Genomic DNA, 17,949 nt, shown 5'->3' with positions numbered 1-17,949 from the left:
GGCAAACCTGCCTCCCATTCTATCCAAAGTCACCTGTCTGCTCATAAATACATATCTGATTGCCTCATTTGGAGAGGGTAACCAGCAACTCAAAAGAATGAAACCATTGGTCTCTTACCAACCTATGACCTGGAAGCCCCCTGTTTGGCCTTCTCTTCAAGTTGTCTCACCTTTCTGGACTGAACCAACGTACATCTTTCACATATTGATTGATGTCTCATGTCACCCTAAAATATATAAAACCAAGCTATGCCCCAACCACCTTGGGCACATATTGTCAGGACCTCCTGAGGATGCATCATAGGTATGCATCCTCCAACTTGGCAAAATAAACTTTCTAAAAAATCTGAGACCTGGCCGGGCACGGTGGCTCATGTCTTTAATCCCAGCACTTTGGGAGGCCAAGGCGGGCAGATCACCTGAGGTCGGGAGTTCCAGACCAGCCTGACCAACATGGAGAAACCCTGTCTGTACTAAAAATACAAAAATTTGCCGGGTGTGGTGGCACATGCCTGTAATCCCAGCTACTGGGGAAGCTGAGGTACAAGAATTACTTGAAACCAGGAGGTGGAGGTTGCAGTGAGCCAAGATTGCACCAATGCACTCCAGTTTTGGAGAAGAAGTGAGACTCTGTCTCAAAAAAGAAAGAAAGAAAAGAGAAAGAAAATCATAATTGTGAAGAATGTAATTTCTGTTCCTTTGCATGCTGGATCTAAGTATTCAAAACACAACTAAAGTGTTAAAGTCTTTTGTGGGTTTCTCCAAAGCACCTCTTTCTTTTCTTTCTTTTCCCTGTTTCTCTTTCTTTCTTCTTCCTTCCTTCCTCCCTTCACTTCCCTTCCTTTTTCTTACCTTTCCTTTTCCTTCCTTCCTTCCTTCCTTCCTTCTTTCCTTCCTTCCTTCCTTCCTTTCTTTGTTTGAGACAGGATCTCACTCTCTTGCCCAGGCTGGAGTGTCATGGTACAATCATATAGCTCACTGCAGGTTGGTACTTTTGTGTTGTGGTACTTATGTGTTGGGACACATCTTCAACACTCTGGCAGTCCAAGTCTGCTTTAGCCTTCACTTTCTGATTGCACAGAACCCCAGAGTCAGATGTAAAACATTACAGCTGCCTCAGGTCTTTCATGGCCATGCACAAAGCCCTGCCCCTGTGTGGCTGTCTAGATTTCTGAAATATATCAGAGCTTTTCAAAGCCTTCTTTGAACATATCATTCCCCAGGATTTCTTTTTTTCATTTTTAAAAATTGTGGTAAAATACACATAACATAAAATTTATCATCTGAACCATTTTTATGTGTACAGTTCAGTACTATTAAGTCCAATAAGTCCTCATTTATCATGGATAGGTTCTTAGAAACTGTGACATTAAGCAACACTACCGGTAATAAAACCAATTTACCATGGGATGATTGATATAAACAAGAGTTAAGTTGTTGTAACATATTTCTGGTCACAAAAACATCAACAAACATCTAAATAAAGACCCCAAATATTCCTCATTTTAAACATTGAAATAAATGTGAGCTATACATTTAAGAAAGATTATAAAAACAAGGTAATTTTTTTTGGAGATGGAGTCTTGCTCTGTCACCCAGGCTGGAGTGCAGTGGTGCGATCTCGGCTCACTGCAACCTCCACCTCCTGAGTTCAAGCGATTCTCCTGCCTCAGCCTCCCAAGTAGCTGGGAGTACAGGTGTGCGCCACCATGCCTGGCTATTTTTTTTTATTTTTAGTAGAGACAGGGTTTCATCATGTTGGTCAGGCTATTTACAGCTTTTAACAATTGAGTAACGTATACTCCTATGAACAAAATTTGGAGCACATTTGGTTCTCTCTACCTGATTTCTCCAGAATTTGGAAACTATTTGTAAGTATTCTTAACTGATGACAATACAGTTATTTGCATAAGTGCACTAAGAATCTGTTTTCATTTGTAACAGGACACAACTGGGGAAACTGGTTGTTTTACCAAGTCTTTTACCTGACTTATGGAGCCAATTAAACCCCCTTGGAAAAACTGCCCTCATAACTTTGTCTACACAGCTCCCGTACAGTGTTCCTGACCTGTGGTAAGTAAAGAACGTCACTTTCTGACAGGCCCAGGAGCCTCAAGTTTATCTTGCAACCTCAAGAGGAGAGGATCACCCAACTCACAGGTATTTGATGGCACAAATCCATGGCTGGCCTCAGCTTTTAAAAAGTCTTATCTGAAATACCTTCTATGGAACAAAGTTCCATCAAAGCCAATTTAAAAGCCAGTGTTAAAAAATAATTATTCTTTCTGCACTGTATACAAATAATTAGGCCAAGTATAAAAAGGCAAACCTACCATGATTTGTCTTTAGTATAAATGGGAAACTAGAGACAGAAAATCCATAGTCCACCTGTTGTTAGGTTCTAGTCTTGCCTAATGTTTTTCAACTTTTATCATTTTCTACAGTTTGGACCAAATTCTAATTTTTGTGGGTTACAAGTCTTCAAAATAATGTTTTCAATTTTTTTCCTTCTTTTTTCCCCCATTTTTCCTAATTTGGAGTCACTTAAAACTAAGCTGTCATTAAACTAAAGTCACTTAAAACTAAGCTGTCACTAAACTAAGTCACTTAAAACTAACTTTCGTGCAGCCCTGTGAACTGAAGTAGACAACTTAAACTTCAGAAGAAAATAATGGGAACCTATTTACATACATAAGCCACTTTCATACCTGCATACTAATGTATGGACTTCAGAGTAATGTGGCCTAGATCAATTTTGTTCTCCCTTCCTCCCCAGATTTTCTCTTCATAGGACATGAGACTTCACAACCTTCTAAAAATGAGCCTTCCTAATAACTGAGGACCTACCCTTCTAGGAATAAACCATCCTAGCCATGAGAGAGCAGATAAAACATGGGAACGGAAACTTATTTTCTTCAAAAATGTTTTCTCCAAAATATTTTAAAAAAGAAAACGGGAGAAATGTGAAAGGAAATTACCTTGGAATCCCATAATCACTAAGCTAATGGGAAAAGTCAAGCTGGGAACTGCTTAGGGCAAACCTGCTTCTCATTCCATTCAGTCATCCCTCTGCTCACTGAGATAAGTACATGTCCGACTGCCTCTTTTAGAAAGGTGAATCAGAAACTCAAAAGAATGCAACTGTTTGTCTCTCACCTACCTGTGACCTGGAAGCCCCTCCCCACTTCAAGTTGTCCCACCTTTCCTGACCAATATTCATTTTACATATGTTGATTGATGTCTTATATCTCCCTAAAATGTATAAAACCACCCTGTGCTCTGACTACCTTAGGCACATGTTGTCAGGACCTCCTGAGGCTGTCATGGTCGTGCGTCCTCAACCTTGGCAAGATAAACTTTCTAAATTAACTGAGACCTGTCTCCAATTTTTGGGGTTCATACAGGTTAAACTGTAAAAGATCTGTGTCAGAGGAGGAAGTCCATTCAGAGGGTTGGGGGGCCTTATTTTATTTTTGGCTTATAGGATTCTGACCCTTTTTATTATTTCAGGTTGGCAATGAAAAAAACAGCAAAAGTATATAGGACTAAGGATTCTAGGCTGGGTACAGTAATTCACACCTATAATCCCAGCACTTTGGGAGGCCAAGGTGGGAGGATTGCTTAAGCCCAGGAGTTTGAGGCCAGCCTGGGCAACATATGAGACCTCGTCTCAAAGAAAAAAAAAAATATGTAGAAAACTAGAGAAGATAAATTAAAATTCCAATAAGAGAAATCTATTAACCTGGAAACCTAGAGGAAATGGGTGATTGCCTAATAAAAATACACATGAACAAAAGGAATCCTAAAATAACAAACATACAAATAGGCCAGTTAGTATAGAAAAGCTTGGAATGATGCTTAGAGATCTCTCACTGGAAAAGATCCCAGGAACATACACATTCACAGTTAAGTTTTATTTTTTTATTTTTATTTATTTATTTTTTGAGACGGAGTCTTTCTCTGTCCCCCAGGCTGGAGTGCAGTGGCACGATCTCGGCTCACTGCAAGCTCCGCCTCCCGGGTTCACGCCATTCTCCTGCCTCAGCCTCCGAGTAGCTGGGACTACAGGCACCCCCCACCACGCCCGGCTAATTTTTTGTATTTTTAGTAGAGACGGGGTTTCACCGTGTTAGCCAGGATGGTCTCGATCTCCTGACCTCGTGATCCGCCCGCCTCGGCCTCCCAAAGTGCTGGGATTACAGGCGTGAGCCACCGCGTCCGGCCCACAGTTAAGTTTTAACTGACCTTCAAGGCCAGTTTTATTTAAAATGGTCAAGGCCTAGTTGAGGGAAGGGGAAAGGAGTGATTTTCTTCAATTACTTTTACGGTATAACTTCTGTGAAAGGAAAGTAAAACTCAGGACCACAAAATCACTAAACCAAAGGGTAAAGTCAAGCTGGGAACTATGTCAGGCAAACCTGCCTCCCATTCTATTCCTAAATAAGATACCTGCCAAGATAAGAGGCTACATACCTCCCTTAAAATTTGCCCACAAGGAAATTCCTTGTGGATAAAGGACAGACAGAACTCAAAGTTATCCCTTTAAGGCGCACCTGAGACAAATGCACATCTGATTGCTTCCCCTCCCCTATTGTTTATGTAAAAATGATGATTCACTGAGCCAGACTAAATTGTGTATTCGGTGGAAGGCTGATCAAGGACTCAAAATAATGCAATCTTTTGCTTCTTATCTACTCATGACCTGGAAGCCCCGCCTCAAGACCCACTTTACCTGACTAAAGTACAACTTACACATACTGATTGATGTCTCATGTCTCCCTAACATGTATAAAAGCAAGCTGTACCCTGATTACCTAAGGCGCATGGTCATCAGGGCCTTCTGAGGCTGTGTCACGGGCGCAACCTTAACCTTGGTGAAATAAACTTTCTAAATTGATGGATGCCGGATGTGGTGGCTCATGCCTGTAATCCCAGCACTTTGGGAAGCTGAGGCGGGCAGATCACCTGAGGTCAGGAATTCGAGACAAGCCTGGCCAACATGGTGAAACCCTGTCTCTACCAATGATACGAACATTAGCTGGGTGTATTGGCACACACCTATTATTCCAGCTGCTCAGGAGACTGAGGCAAGAGGATCGCTTGCCTGGGAGGCGGAGGTTGCAGTGAGCTGAGATCATTCCACTGCACTCCAGCCTGGGTGACCACAGAGCAAGATGCCATCTCAAAAAAGAAAAAAAAAACTGATGGAGAATTAATTTTTGGTTTACAATGTAAATGTTTATTAAAAAACAGACATTATTTTATGTACCATTACAAATATACTGCTACCCAGCTGCTCGGGAGGCTGAGGCAGGAGAATGTTTGAACCCGGGAGGCGGAGGTGGCAGTGAGCCGAGATCGCGCCATTGCTCTCCAGCCTGAGCGACAGAGCGAGACTCCATCTCGAATAAAACAAAAACAAAACAAATATACTGCCAATTAAACTGTGATTTTGTCAAAAATAAATGTTGTTGATGACTTTACTTCCATTAAAGCCACTGTAGTAGCCAAGGGAAAGCTTCCTTTTTGTCCTCTGAAGGTTCACTGAAAAGTCAACTGACAAAAGGCAGATTAATTGGAAAAAGGGCATAAATTTATTAACATGCGCATGGGGGAGAACCAGAGTGATTTTGCTGAAGCCCCAGATGGGGTTCAGAGATTTATATACCATCTTGAGGTTACAGAATGGGGGTTTGTATTGTGGCATAACAGGTTATGGGGGTGGAGACCTGGCTGACAACCACGGTCCTGTTATGTAAATGAAACCTCCTAAGTAGAAGTCCTTAGAGAGAACAGAGGTACATGTTGCTTTCAGACCTTTGCAAACCAACGGTAAAATTCTAAACCCTCCAACCCACTGATGGACCCTATGCTTGCCCAAGGGCATTCTGAAGTTAACCTGAAAAACTAGTTCAGGCAACGATGGGAAGTGGGGGTTGGCCATGCCTCATTATACACTCCTCCCTTGGAATTCAGGCACAGCAAGCCAGCATTAACATTAAAGCAGAGACCTTAAGACTGACAGAAAAGACTCTTGTGCAGAGGCTTCTTCATTACCCTCAGGCACATAGGATTCTCGGTTTCCACTGTAGGGTCCTCACTTTACCTGCTCAACCTTCATTTATCTTTCACAACCCTCACTTTGCCTGTTCAACCTTCACTATCTTTCACTGCCTACTCTTGGGTAGCACTTGGCCAGCGCACAGGTTTCCCACATCCTGAGGAGGTCACCAGCAGGGAAGGTTTGAGGAGGGCTCTGCCTCCCTGGCGGCCACCCGCAGGCCCACAGCAGGACATGTGCAGAGGTAGGCGGAGCGCAGTCACCAGCTGCGACTCTCCCAAACACCAGAACCATCCCAGAGCACCCGGAGGCACCAGGAAAGCGGCTCCGAAGCAGAGGCGCCAGGGGCTAGGCCAACGCCGAGAGATTTCCTCTGCCCGGTTCCCTCGCATGGGTCCCGCGGCCGCTCTCGTCAGACGCGTTCCCGCCTCCTGTCTTCCGGAAAGGTGCCCGCCTCTTGCCTTCCGGCCCGGCGCCCGATTTCCGCCTTCCGACCCAGCTGTGGGCTGCGCCCCACGCCAGCCGGCGCCCCCCATGGCTGTCGCCGGGGCCAGACCTGTGGAGCTGGGCTTCGCCGAGTCCGCGCCGGCGTGGCGACTGCGCAGCGAGCAGTTCCCCAGCAAGGTGGGCGGGCGGCCGGCATGGCTGGGCGCGGCCGGGCTGCCGGGGCCCCGGGCCCTGGCCTGCGAGCTGTGCGGCCGCCCGCTCTCCTTCCTGCTGCAGGTATACGCGCCGCTGCCCGGCCGCGCGGACGCCTTCCACCGCTGCATCTTCCTCTTCTGCTGCCGCGAGCAGCCGTGCTGTGCCGGCCTGCGAGGTGAGCCGCCAGACGGGGTCGGGACGGGGCCATGCCTCCGACGCGTGCGCGGCGTTAATTCCGTCCGGGAGCGACGAGGGGGACGGCGGAAAGCACCGCTGCCGCCCCATCCTCAGAGGTCCCTTCCCGGGCCCTTCCGGGATGTCCTCATTTTTACTACATAAGCTTCTGTGCCCACGCGCATTGGTAACCCCCAGCTTTTAATCAGCGGGTACCAGGTATGGTGTTAATTCAGATAATAGAAATTGTCTTGGAGAGATGGGTCCCAGTAGCTTTTTCGTATTTTTGGCAGTCGTTCTTAACGAGCAGTCTTATTAATTTGATTAACTCAAACCACCTCCAGGAGGCAACTCAGTTGCGTGTACCGGACGTACCGGACGAAATCTAGTTTCTGGATTTTAAAAGCTTATCCCTGAAAGCAAAAACTTTCATTTTATTTTTTTTGAAGTCTTTTCAGTTTTACGTGTAGAGGATGAAATATGTGAATTGCTGTTTTGTTTGAAGATAAAACTTTTCTCTGCATTCTTTTTTAGTTTTTAGGAATCAACTACCCAGGAAAAACGATTTTTACTCATATGAGCCACCTTCTGGGAATCCTCCCCCAGAAACAGGAGAATCAGTGTGTCTCCAGCTGAAGTCTGGTGCTCATCTCTGCAGGGTTTGTGGCTGTTTAGGCCCCAAAACGTGCTCCAGATGCCACAAAGCATATTACTGCAGCAAGGAGCATCAGACCCTGGACTGGAGACTGGGACATAAGCAGGCGTGTGCACAACCAGGTGGGTAATCTTTTTTTCTTTTGTCTCACTTCAGTTTCATCGCCTTTGTCAACCTAGATATTTCCAGGATAACTTTAAAGGTAAAATTAGGAAAGCTATAGTACTTCAAAATTTCTCATACCTGGAACACCTTTGTAAAAAAAAGAGGCTGTGAAGTCTGAATCACTGAATAATGTCACCATATAGGCATTTAATTTATGACCCTTTATCTAAAATGCCAGAACTATAAGGAATATAGTACTTTAGAGACAGCAAATTATTAGACTTTCTTCGAAACTAAATGATTACTAATAGTGCTTCCTTTTTGTTTCAGATCATCTGGACCATATAATTCCAGACCACAACTTCCTTTTTCCAGAATTTGAAATTGTAATAGAAACAGAAGATGAAATTATGCCTGAGGTTGTGGAAAAGGAAGATTACTCAGAGATTATAGGGAGCATGGGTAAGCAGTTTCAGGACTTCATTCATTAAGTGGTTAAACATAATGCTTGGAAGAAAGGGCTCAGTGTGTCTAGAAGAGAGATACTGAGAGGAAGACTCACTTTGGAGGCTGTAGCATACAATTTTCAGATATTGCCTCAGGTGAAAATATACTTCCTGGACTTTGTTTTCTGACACATACGAGGTGTGTTCTGCTCCCTGTAAAGACAAGGGTGGGTATCCAGATGGTCCCATGAGTAGGGCTGCACAAGATGCTGGAGGCTTGGTAAGTTCCTCTGGGTCGCAGATCTGTCTCTCAGGTCGGGATAGTGTGAGGAGTGCCTAGCACAGTGTCGGGCATGCAGAAGGGCCCCTTAAAAGTTTCTCTTTCATCTGGCCAGTTGTAGATACACAATTTTGTCAGTTTACTTACGGTGCATACTCTTGGGTAGTACTTATGCTGACCAAGTATCTTAGAGGCTTATTTTATTATAGTAGCCAACATTTATCCAGCACTTAAAGGGCTGTTTGTGCATGAGCTCATTAAAATCGTGACAGCAGACCAGTAAGTCAGAAACTGCCCCATTTTGAAGGTGAGGAAATTGAAGTTCTGGGTATAACTCTTTGGTCACATAATATTAAATTTTACAATTTGAGCCTTGAGCCGTACACAAAACCACCACAAAATTAGATTTATAGACTCAAAATGAAAACATTAGCTTATTGGTTTGTAGTTCATACCAGTCATACCTTCCAAAACATGTTTGAGTCTTACTCTGCGCCTGACCTTGCGCTTGATAACAGGGATATAATGGGAAACAACACTCCAGTGGTCAGATGCTCACAGTCTCATGAAGGAGCCCAAATAATACTTGGGGAAGTTAAAGTCCATGTAATGACTGATAAGAGTACAATACAGGTGCCATGGGAACACGTGACATCACTGAAGACTGCCTGGAAGGGGCCACACATGTGTTCATAACCTGTACGATAAAAATGATAGATAAAGAAAATGCTTACCTTTAGGAGAAGGGAGACCCTACAGTAGGAGGATCAAGGATGAAAGCTGGACTTCAAATATGCCTTGTTAGTGTAAATGTGACTGTGGAACTCTGTATTTTAAGATTATGGAGTAAAGTAAGTTTTCAAAAGCAGTCCCTAATCATCAAAAGTAAAAAACTCTTGATGTAGTCATATAACCACACTAAGAACTCTTCTAGGTGACTTCAAAACATAGGACAGTATATCTCTAGTGGAATATACCCTGAGAATGAAAAGAACGTAATAGTGTTAGTATTTTGAATAAACATGTTGTTACTAGACTGTTGCTGTGATTTTGAGATGGTTGTGTGTATACTGGGGATCAAGGAAATGAGTCATTATATTGGTGTAACTGAGAACTGAGATGTTGGGTGTAGCAGGAAGATAATGTTGATTGTGTCTACGTACCAAAGGACACAGTCAGTACTAAAAGGAACTCCAGGCTCTTTGGAGAGGTGGTTGATTCCAGAACTGGGTCAGGAAATGTTCATATAATGTGGGAACATGGTCATACCAAAGATTAAGGATAAGGATTACTAGGGCCATGTCAGAACTCAAGCAACATGAAAAGGCTCCTGCTTGCAAAAGATGGACAGTTTGAACATCCACAAGGACACTAACTGCATCAGATATGTTTAATGGGTTCAAAATGATACTTTAAAAAAACTCAGTAATCATCTTTGTAGGATACTTGGGAACAGACTCATTTTCAAATTGGTAAATAAAGAGTTTGCCTTCTAGGGGTACATAATTATGAATGAAGTGATATGTGTGGGATTTACTTCAGAGTAATGGAGTTGGAAGTGGCAGAGAAAGGAAACACTGGACTTGATAGTGTTGAAGCTGATTAATGGTATGTGGCGGTTCATTATAGTATTTCTACTTTCGTGTATGTTCAGAATTTTCCAAAATAAAAGGAGAATTAAGAAGAAAAATGCTTCCTGGAGGTAGTTGTGTCTTACCTGAGACTTGGCAGGAGGCAGTAGGGCCCGAGGGAACAGTGTTTACAGTGTCCTAACGGTTATACTGAAACCTTCCACGTATACTTGATGGAACATCAATCTGAAGGCATCCTACACTTCCTCCATCAGACCTGATGGTGCAAGTGAACACCATCAGTGCCTTTCCCGTTTCATCAAAGCAGTTATTTTAGCTTCTCTGACTCAAGGTGTATCAGTTCTATTTTAATGTACATTACAAAGACTAATGGATATACTCAGAGACACGGGTCTGTTGGGGACAGCAGTGGCTTAGGGTGGCTGTAATCCCAGGAAGGAATGTGGAGAAGGAAATGAACTTTTTTTTTTTTTTTTGAGACGGAGTCTCACTCTGTCGCCCAGGCTGGAGTGCAATGGCACCATCTTGGTTCACTGCAGCCTCTGCCTCCCGGGTTCAAGTGACTCTCCTGTCTCAGCCTCCCGAGTAGCTGGGATTACAGGCACCCACCACCACGTCTGGCTAATTTTTATATTTTTAGTAGAGACGGGATTTCACCATGTTGGCCAGGCTGGTCTTGAACTCCTGACCTCAGGTGATCTGCCCGCCTCGGCCTCCCAAAGTACCGGGATTACACGCGTGAGCCACTGCTCCAGGCCGGAAATGAACATTTGATGACTGAGTGAGTGAGCCTACCAGCTGAGGATACTAATGATAAGAAGGGCTCACATTTGTTGGGTGTCCTGTGATGTGCTGGGCAGTCCTAAGCCCTTGACCATTCTGTAAGTTTGAAGCTTTAAGGAGATGCACTAAATGGAAGTCCATATAATAGAGTTGCATGGAGTACCTGGAAATTCAGATGGTCCAACTTGAATAAGTGAATAAATAGGGAAAGCTTTCTGATTAAAAGTGGGTCCCCTCTCCATGTGTGAATTGTCAAGTTGTGGGGATTACTCCTGTTTTTCATAATAGTTACGTTGATTTTTCAGGTGAAGCACTTGAGGAAGAACTGGATTCCATGGCAAAACATGAATCCAGGGAAGATAAAATTTTTCAGAAGTTTAAAACTCAGATAGCCCTTGAACCAGAACAGGTAAAGTGGAACTCATAGCTCCTCACTGTGTTCTCTTCAGGCCATGTTTTATGAGTATAATCTGTGAGAAGAAATAACTTCATAGCAACATTAGTCTGTTCCTTAGGAGCCTATAAAAGCAGGCTTTTATTATCTTGTTAGAGGAGTTCCTCACACAGATGGGCCATGTAGAAAGGTGTTTTGCAGTGCTGATCCATTTAATAGTTACTAAAAGACTAAAGGTTATACTGTTTATCAAACAGGGTTCATTTTCTAAAGCAAGCATCAGGGATGGGAGATGAATGAGATATTGCCTAAAGTACAGAGGTTTAGGCACCATTGGCCCCCCCTCCCCAAAAAGAAAAAAGGTTATTTTTGCACATTTCCAACAGGTAACTTTGGCTTGTAAAATGTGACATGTTAACATTTTCTCCTTAACCTCCCCTACCATAAACGTAAATCACGAAAGAAAACTAAATTCCCATAAACCAGTCACTGGTTCAAATAAATACACAAGGGGTTTATAGAAAGACTAGATCTAGGTCTTAAACACTAAGGCAGTTTTTAGCAACGCATATGCTTTTAGACATAATACAGAAAACCACTCAGTTGCTGTAGGAAGCTTATTACAGTGAAATTTACTTATGTTTGTAGTAGTTTTCAAAACACTATGTTTCACTTGGTATTTGTCCCTCCTAAAATTTTTTAACTATGAAGGTAGGCACAGACTCTGGGCAGAATTCTGCAATCAGAGCAGAGGCTCATTCTTAGTCCCTTCACAATATATTCATAGGATTAAGATTCCAACATTAGGTAGTAAAAGCATCATCTGGGAAATACACTTTGATGCCCTCTGAGTCAGATAAGCTGAAATAATCACTTTGAGGTGATTGAGAAGGCATTAATGGCACACTGGCATAGCCAGGTCTGATGGCGGAACTGTGACATGCCTTTTGGGTCAGTGCTACATCAAGAGGAGGAACATTCATGGAGTAGATAGCGTGTTACCATTGGAAACTTTTAGGTAAGGTATTGATTATTTGAACATGATCTTCATTGATTTTAGATTCTTAGATATGGTAGAGGTATTGCCCCCATCTGGATTTCTGGTGAAAATATTCCTCAAGAAAAGGATATTCCAGATTGCCCCTGTGGTGCCAAGAGAATATTGGAATTCCAGGTATGACCTTAAATAAGGACCATTTTAGTGTGTAATCACCATGATTGTTTTTTAAACATTAAAAACTTCACCAAGGTAATTTGTGCACATGGGTCAACATGGCAGTACAGAAGGGTGCCCTATAATGAAAATCATCAGTTTCCTGCCTCACCTTGGGGCTAGTTCCCTGGAAGGAACTGTCTTGTTTTTTTCTGTTTCCTAGTTTTCAGACACTGTCTGTTGACTGACTTCTGTGACGATGAGGATATCTACACTGCTCTCCACCTCCAGTGTGGTTATGTCATTATTATTAGTGTCTCTGTTAATTTTTGTTATTTTAAATAACTTATACCTTCCTTTCTTGTTCCATTAATTAAAGTCTTTGACTCCATACTTTATGAGAGGAGTCTTTACTGTTTAATCTTGGTTTGTGGATTTGTTAGAACAAATGGATAGAAGCATTAAAGATAAATGTCCTCCCATGCCCAAAAGGGTTTGTTAGCATCAAAATCCATTTGGGTAGGGTGGGAATGCTCTTGAGTTACGGATTCACTAACCTTACCAAAGTCATAACTCATATTGGTTTGTTTCTTTGGATAAAAGGAATTATGAGGACCATACACAAAACTCTGCTTTGTTCTTAGTGCGAAAGCTCTCAATGTGCAAATTGAGTTGACAGGATTTGTATAAAGTGATTCCATATCAGGGTGGCTATTCTGCCTATTCACTCTTTCAGTTAGACTACTTCTAAGATTCCTCTCTGGTCTCTATAACTACATTGACAGATGTCCTTTCTGTATTCATTACTAGTAATTAGTGTTTCTTGAGTCGAGAGTAACAATATCTGCAATGATACAAAGTAAAAGTTGCCCAAATAGAAGCCTCAGCCCTTTTGAGTGGCATATTAGTAATGAAAATAATTCATTAACAGCCACTTGTGAACTTCTTTCTCAAATGCAAAAGACCAAACAGAAGGTGAGAGGGGCTTTGAAGTCATAAGGAAGTTTTAGATTGTTAAACATGTTAATTGTATAATGATGTCTATAATCCTGCTTTGTTGTATGAGGATTGAAAGACCAAGATCCCTATAATCATCCTGGCTGAGAAGGTCTCTTGAAAGTCGTGCTCCCTGCTGTGAAGTAGCTTTCTAACTGTGTGTCACCCTCTTCTCAGGTCATGCCTCAGCTCCTAAACTACCTGAAGGCTGACAGACTGGGCAAGAGCATTGACTGGGGCATCCTGGCTGTCTTCACCTGTGCTGAGAGCTGCAGCTTGGGTACTGGCTATACAGAAGAATTTGTGTGGAAGCAGGATGTAACAGATACACCGTAAAGGCATCTTAAAGCCTTGAAAAATGTTAATAATCTTTTATACCTTGCAATTCAATTTCTGGGATTTTATCCTAAGGAAATACTTATACCAAAAATAGAGGTGCAGAGATGTTGAGGGATTGCTTACACAGTGTCTACTTATTAGTGAAACAAAAGTGTCCAGTGACAGGGAATTAAATAAATTTTGGTACATCCACAGTGGAAGGCTACACAGTCTTAATTCTAACACCTCTGTTGACAACAGACATACCATTAGAGGTGGTATTCATGGTATGACCCTGTTCTTGTAAACATATTTGTATGTGTGCACAGCAGTCTGCAAAGATGTACACGTAGTGCACTGGTTACCAGCGAACGGTGGGACTAACTAAAATGGTCTTTCTACTTATATGTGCATTTCTTTTTATAATAAAAATGGGTTATGTGCCTAATGAAGTCAAACCATCTCATTCTGAGAGCATTTCCCACCCTAAGTTTTTTAAAACTCAAAAATACTTAGGTAAAACTCCAACGAACTTGTCTGATTATTAGCTGATTATCACAGGCTCTAGTATGTACTGGAAGCCCAGAATATTAGAAAAATACCAAACCTCAGGTTGGTGAGTATGATGAACAGGAAACCCAGTAATTCTGAAGCAGCAGTATCACAGTTGGCAGGATCAGGAACAACAGTGGCTTTGTGATCACAGAACTGGAATTTAAAGAGGCTCTACCTTCAGAACTGATCTTGGTCAGCCAGCGGCCCTGCTTACAGATGAGACACTGAAAGGCAAAAGGCGATGGTCTTCCCTTTCCATGTCAAGCATTGTACACAGGTTCCCTATCGCATATACAAGGGTTATGGAATGTAAGCCAAAATAAGGGTCTGGCTTAGGAGGCAGCAGCCTGAGGAAAGGAAGGCCCTGAAGTCAGTTTTCAAAGGGCTGACCCTTGGCCTATTATGTTTCTGATACATTTGTTTAAGCAAGTGGCTCCTAAGACTACACTAAGGTTTCTTCCATCCCCTAGCAACTCAAAATTGACAATTCCCAGTTCTCTCAGCACCAGTGATGCCTGCCCTAAAGACACATTGCTGTTGATCAGTGCTTGAATACTGACGGCTAATTCTGATAAATTTCTCAGGCTTATTTCCTTAATCTACATTGGCTCACATTGTCCCCTAACACATCCCTGTTAACTGCAATGCATTGCCACCATAAATCCTCACGTTTTCATAGGTAACATCATTTGCTAATGTAATTGTCTACTTGGCTATTTTATTTGTAATTTAGAAAGTTCTGTCCTAGTAGTCCATATTATGTAAGTATATATATGCAATTTGTATTAATTGTGTAAGATAGTTATACATAACACCATATGGGAAACCGCAGTATGGAGTTTCTCCCATGGGGAGGTTATCAGCTACTTAAGAGCTAGAGGATACTAGTTTCGAACCTGGGATGGATAAATCTATGAGAATCACCTAGAACTATGGTGTCACAGCCTGTGGCTACTGGAGTAAGTTGTCATCAACTAGCGACAAGAGTTGGTCCCAACACTTAGTAGGAAGCACAGTGGCGTAAGGAAACCTGGACTAGTGGGGCCTTCATATCTAAAATTATGTATTACTCCTCATAGGCAGAATGTGTAAGTACGTTACGACTGCTAAGGGCTTTTAAAGCAAACATGTTACAGTCTTTCTATGGTAAAAACTGTTATTTGGGGACATCACCAGATGATGTGGACATTCTTGCAGGTATTTTGGCATGTGCAGGCAAGCTGTCACTGGTGTATATCCCAGTCAACCTCTGGAAATGATCATAACAGTTTACAGGGCCTTTCCATTTGGGACGGATATATCAAGAGGGAGACAAACTGGTCCAAATCACCAGAAAGAAAATCTCACAGCACTGACTTGGCATCTGTGTTAAAAAATAGCAACTATATTTAAAATACACTGTACAACATAAAAAATTTAAATTAAAAAATGCATTAAGCAAGTTGCCTTTAGAAATGTGAAGACATTTTAAAACACTACAAGATAATGAGCAAGTCTCACCTACATAATCATGGCTCCACAGACGGTGCCAGTCCATGAATCCACCATTTCTCAACACCTACAAAATTTTAAGATCTGCTTGGTTCAGATACTGTCCAGCCACAGCAGCTCTCCTCTGCTGTAGAAAGCAGCATATTCAGCTTTGCCTTTTTATTTCAGATACTGAATATCCTTTGACAATTTCAGATATCACAGCAAAAGCAAAAAGTTTTAAGTGTTTTTGGCAATCATATGGGTGATAGTATTTTTGTTACTCTTAAGAATGTTATGGAGCGGCCGGGCGTGGTGGCTCACGCCTGTAATCCCAGCACTTTGGGAGGCCGAGGCGGGCGGATCACGAGGTCAGGAGATCAAGACCATCCTGGCTAACACGGTGAAACCCCGTCTCTACTAAAAAATACAAAAAAATTAGCTGGGCGAGGTGGCGGGCGCCTGTAGTCCCAGCTACGCGGGAGGCTGAGGCAGGAGAATGGCGTGAACCCTGGGGGATGGAGCCTGCGGTGAGCCGAGATCGCGTCACTGCACTCCAGCCTGGGTGAAAAAGCAAGACTCCTTCTCAAAAAAAAAAAAAAGAATTTTATGGTGGAGGTGGAAGGATGGCTTGAGCCTAGGAGTTCAAGACCAGCCTGGGCAACAGTTGAGTGACTTTGTCTCTACAAAAAGTAAAAAAATTAGCTGAGTGTGTTGGTGTGCACCTGTAGTCCTAGCTCGTTGGGAGGCTGAGGTGGATCACTTGAGCCCAGGAGTTTGAGACTGCAGCAAACCATGATTGTGCCACTGCACTCCAGCCTGGGCAACAGAGTGAGACCATGTCTCAAAAAAATTGCACATATAACATAAAGTAATGATAAAGTATATACGTAAATGAGTAATTATGGGATATTCTAATTCCTCATCCCCTATGTCTTTAAGAATTAAAAATTCTCAGTGTAGAAGAAAGAGTATAATACAGAATTGGTTAAATAAAAACCCTATAAGCTTTGAATTTGAATTGGATATAGAATTGGTTAAATAAAAACCCTATGAGCTTTGAATTTGAATTGGATATAGAATTGGTTAAATAAAAACCCTATGAGTTTTGAATTGGACATATTAATATGAACTCATTTTATCTTGAAAACTTAAAAGGGGAAAGAAGCAAGTATTTATCCTGCTATATGGAGCACAACACTTTATAAAAGTATTCAAATTAATAAATGAAAAAGAAATGAGTAAAATGTCATTTTGCAACCCACTAATGAATTAATAGATCTAGGAATTATACAGCAGCTTCCAATATGCAGGAAATAGAGAATAGGGAAGCTACACCATGAATTTCCAACTAGCAAACCCCAGACTATGAGAAGCTCTAAACATTAAATGGCCTGTAAATTGGAAAGAAAAGAAATGGACAAGGAACTTCAATTATCTTTAAATGTGTGAGAGTCAGGATAATAGTTACTACTTGAGGGAAGCCAGGAGTGTGTGTCTGGATAGAACCATAAGGAGGGGCTTCTAGGACAGATAGCAAAATTGTTTCTTGACCTGGTTGGTGGCTGCAGGGGTGTCTGCCTTTGAATAATACATTATGCTACACATTTGTTAGGTTTCCTGTATCTGTAGCTACAACTGTAAGAGATGATTTTTTTTAAGTTTTATACATTAAAGTCCTAGGCACTGATAGGAAAAATAAATGTTGGAAAGGAAAACATAAAATTACTATTTACAGATGATTACATGCCTAGAACTTTCAATGCAATCAACTAAATCAGCAGTAATAGGAGTTCAGTAAACTTGGAATGAGAAAAATATTAACAATACATTTTAAAGTGTTAAAAACTTCCAGTAATAAAACAGAAATGATAATATACTTAGGAATTAAGGAAGTAATAACTTATGAAATATAAAAGCCCTGTGTGAAAAAAATTATAAAACTTTACTGAGGAACATAAAACCTGCATACATGAAGAGATACTTCTTTCTTAGATAGGAGATAATATTGGAATATGTCTTTCCAATTAATCCATACATTATTGGCATCACTAATGATTGGGAAATGCAAGAAAAGGGCATTTCATACACCGTTCTCTTTGGACTGCAATCTGGTATCAACTGATTAAAAAACTCAGAATGTATAGTCTTTAGTTCCTCTTCTAGGAAAGTTTACTACATGAATACCTGCACTCATCCAAAAAATACACATACAAGGATGTTCCCTGCAGCGCTGTTTATGATATTGAAAAACTGGAGGTCACGTAAATGACCATAATTACAGGAATAGCTCAGTAAGTGAAGGTACCTAGGAAGAGTATCCTG

General features: G+C 41.8%; 1 protein-coding gene and 1 long non-coding RNA gene across 5 annotated transcripts; one reads left to right on the top strand and one right to left on the bottom strand.

The window, feature by feature from the left end:
• Positions 1-5,247: 5,247 nt before the first annotated feature.
• On the bottom strand, positions 5,248-8,963 carry LOC131382908 (uncharacterized). The gene is made up of 3 exons (XR_009212551.1): positions 8,865-8,963; positions 8,200-8,296; positions 5,248-5,402 (listed from the first exon to the last, which is right to left on the bottom strand). It is a non-coding gene; the product is annotated as an uncharacterized LOC131382908 (long non-coding RNA).
• On the top strand, positions 6,530-14,914 carry PDCD2 (programmed cell death 2). 4 transcript variants are annotated; one of them, XM_032162667.2, is made up of 6 exons: positions 6,530-6,878; positions 7,412-7,654; positions 7,968-8,099; positions 11,044-11,147; positions 12,193-12,306; positions 13,459-14,914. In XM_032162667.2, the coding sequence occupies exons 1-6, from the start codon at positions 6,596-6,598 to the stop codon at positions 13,615-13,617; spliced, it is 1,035 nt and encodes a 344-aa protein (XP_032018558.2). In that variant the 5' UTR covers positions 6,530-6,595; the 3' UTR covers positions 13,618-14,914. The 4 variants fall into 4 exon arrangements, with proteins under 4 accessions (XP_032018558.2, XP_032018562.2, XP_032018567.2 ...); XM_032162671.2 differs by lacking the exon at positions 12,193-12,306; XM_032162676.2 differs by lacking the exons at positions 11,044-11,147; positions 12,193-12,306 and having other exon boundaries at positions 13,459-13,614.
• Positions 14,915-17,949: the final 3,035 nt, after the last annotated feature.

Source organism: Hylobates moloch, unplaced genomic scaffold (assembly GCF_009828535.3).
Source record: "Hylobates moloch isolate HMO894 unplaced genomic scaffold, HMol_V3 SCAFFOLD_2, whole genome shotgun sequence".
In the NCBI taxonomy this organism is placed as follows: Eukaryota; Metazoa; Chordata; class Mammalia; order Primates; family Hylobatidae; genus Hylobates; species Hylobates moloch.
The sequence above is the reverse complement of the archived record's forward strand: the minus strand, read 5'-3'. Positions and strand labels throughout refer to the sequence as shown.

What these genes read in the sequence shown, in the direction of transcription:
- PDCD2 (XM_032162667.2), top strand. Translation starts at nt 6,596, where the DNA reads ATGGCTGTCGCCGGGGCCAGACCTGTGGAGCTGGGCTTCGCCGAGTCC. An exon ending in TAGCCCTTGAACCAGAACAG is followed by an intron (nt 11,148 to 12,192) that starts GTAAAGTGGAAC and finishes CATTGATTTTAG; the next exon opens with ATTCTTAGATATGGTAGAGG. An exon ending in AGAGAATATTGGAATTCCAG is followed by an intron (nt 12,307 to 13,458) that starts GTATGACCTTAA and finishes CCCTCTTCTCAG; the next exon opens with GTCATGCCTCAGCTCCTAAA.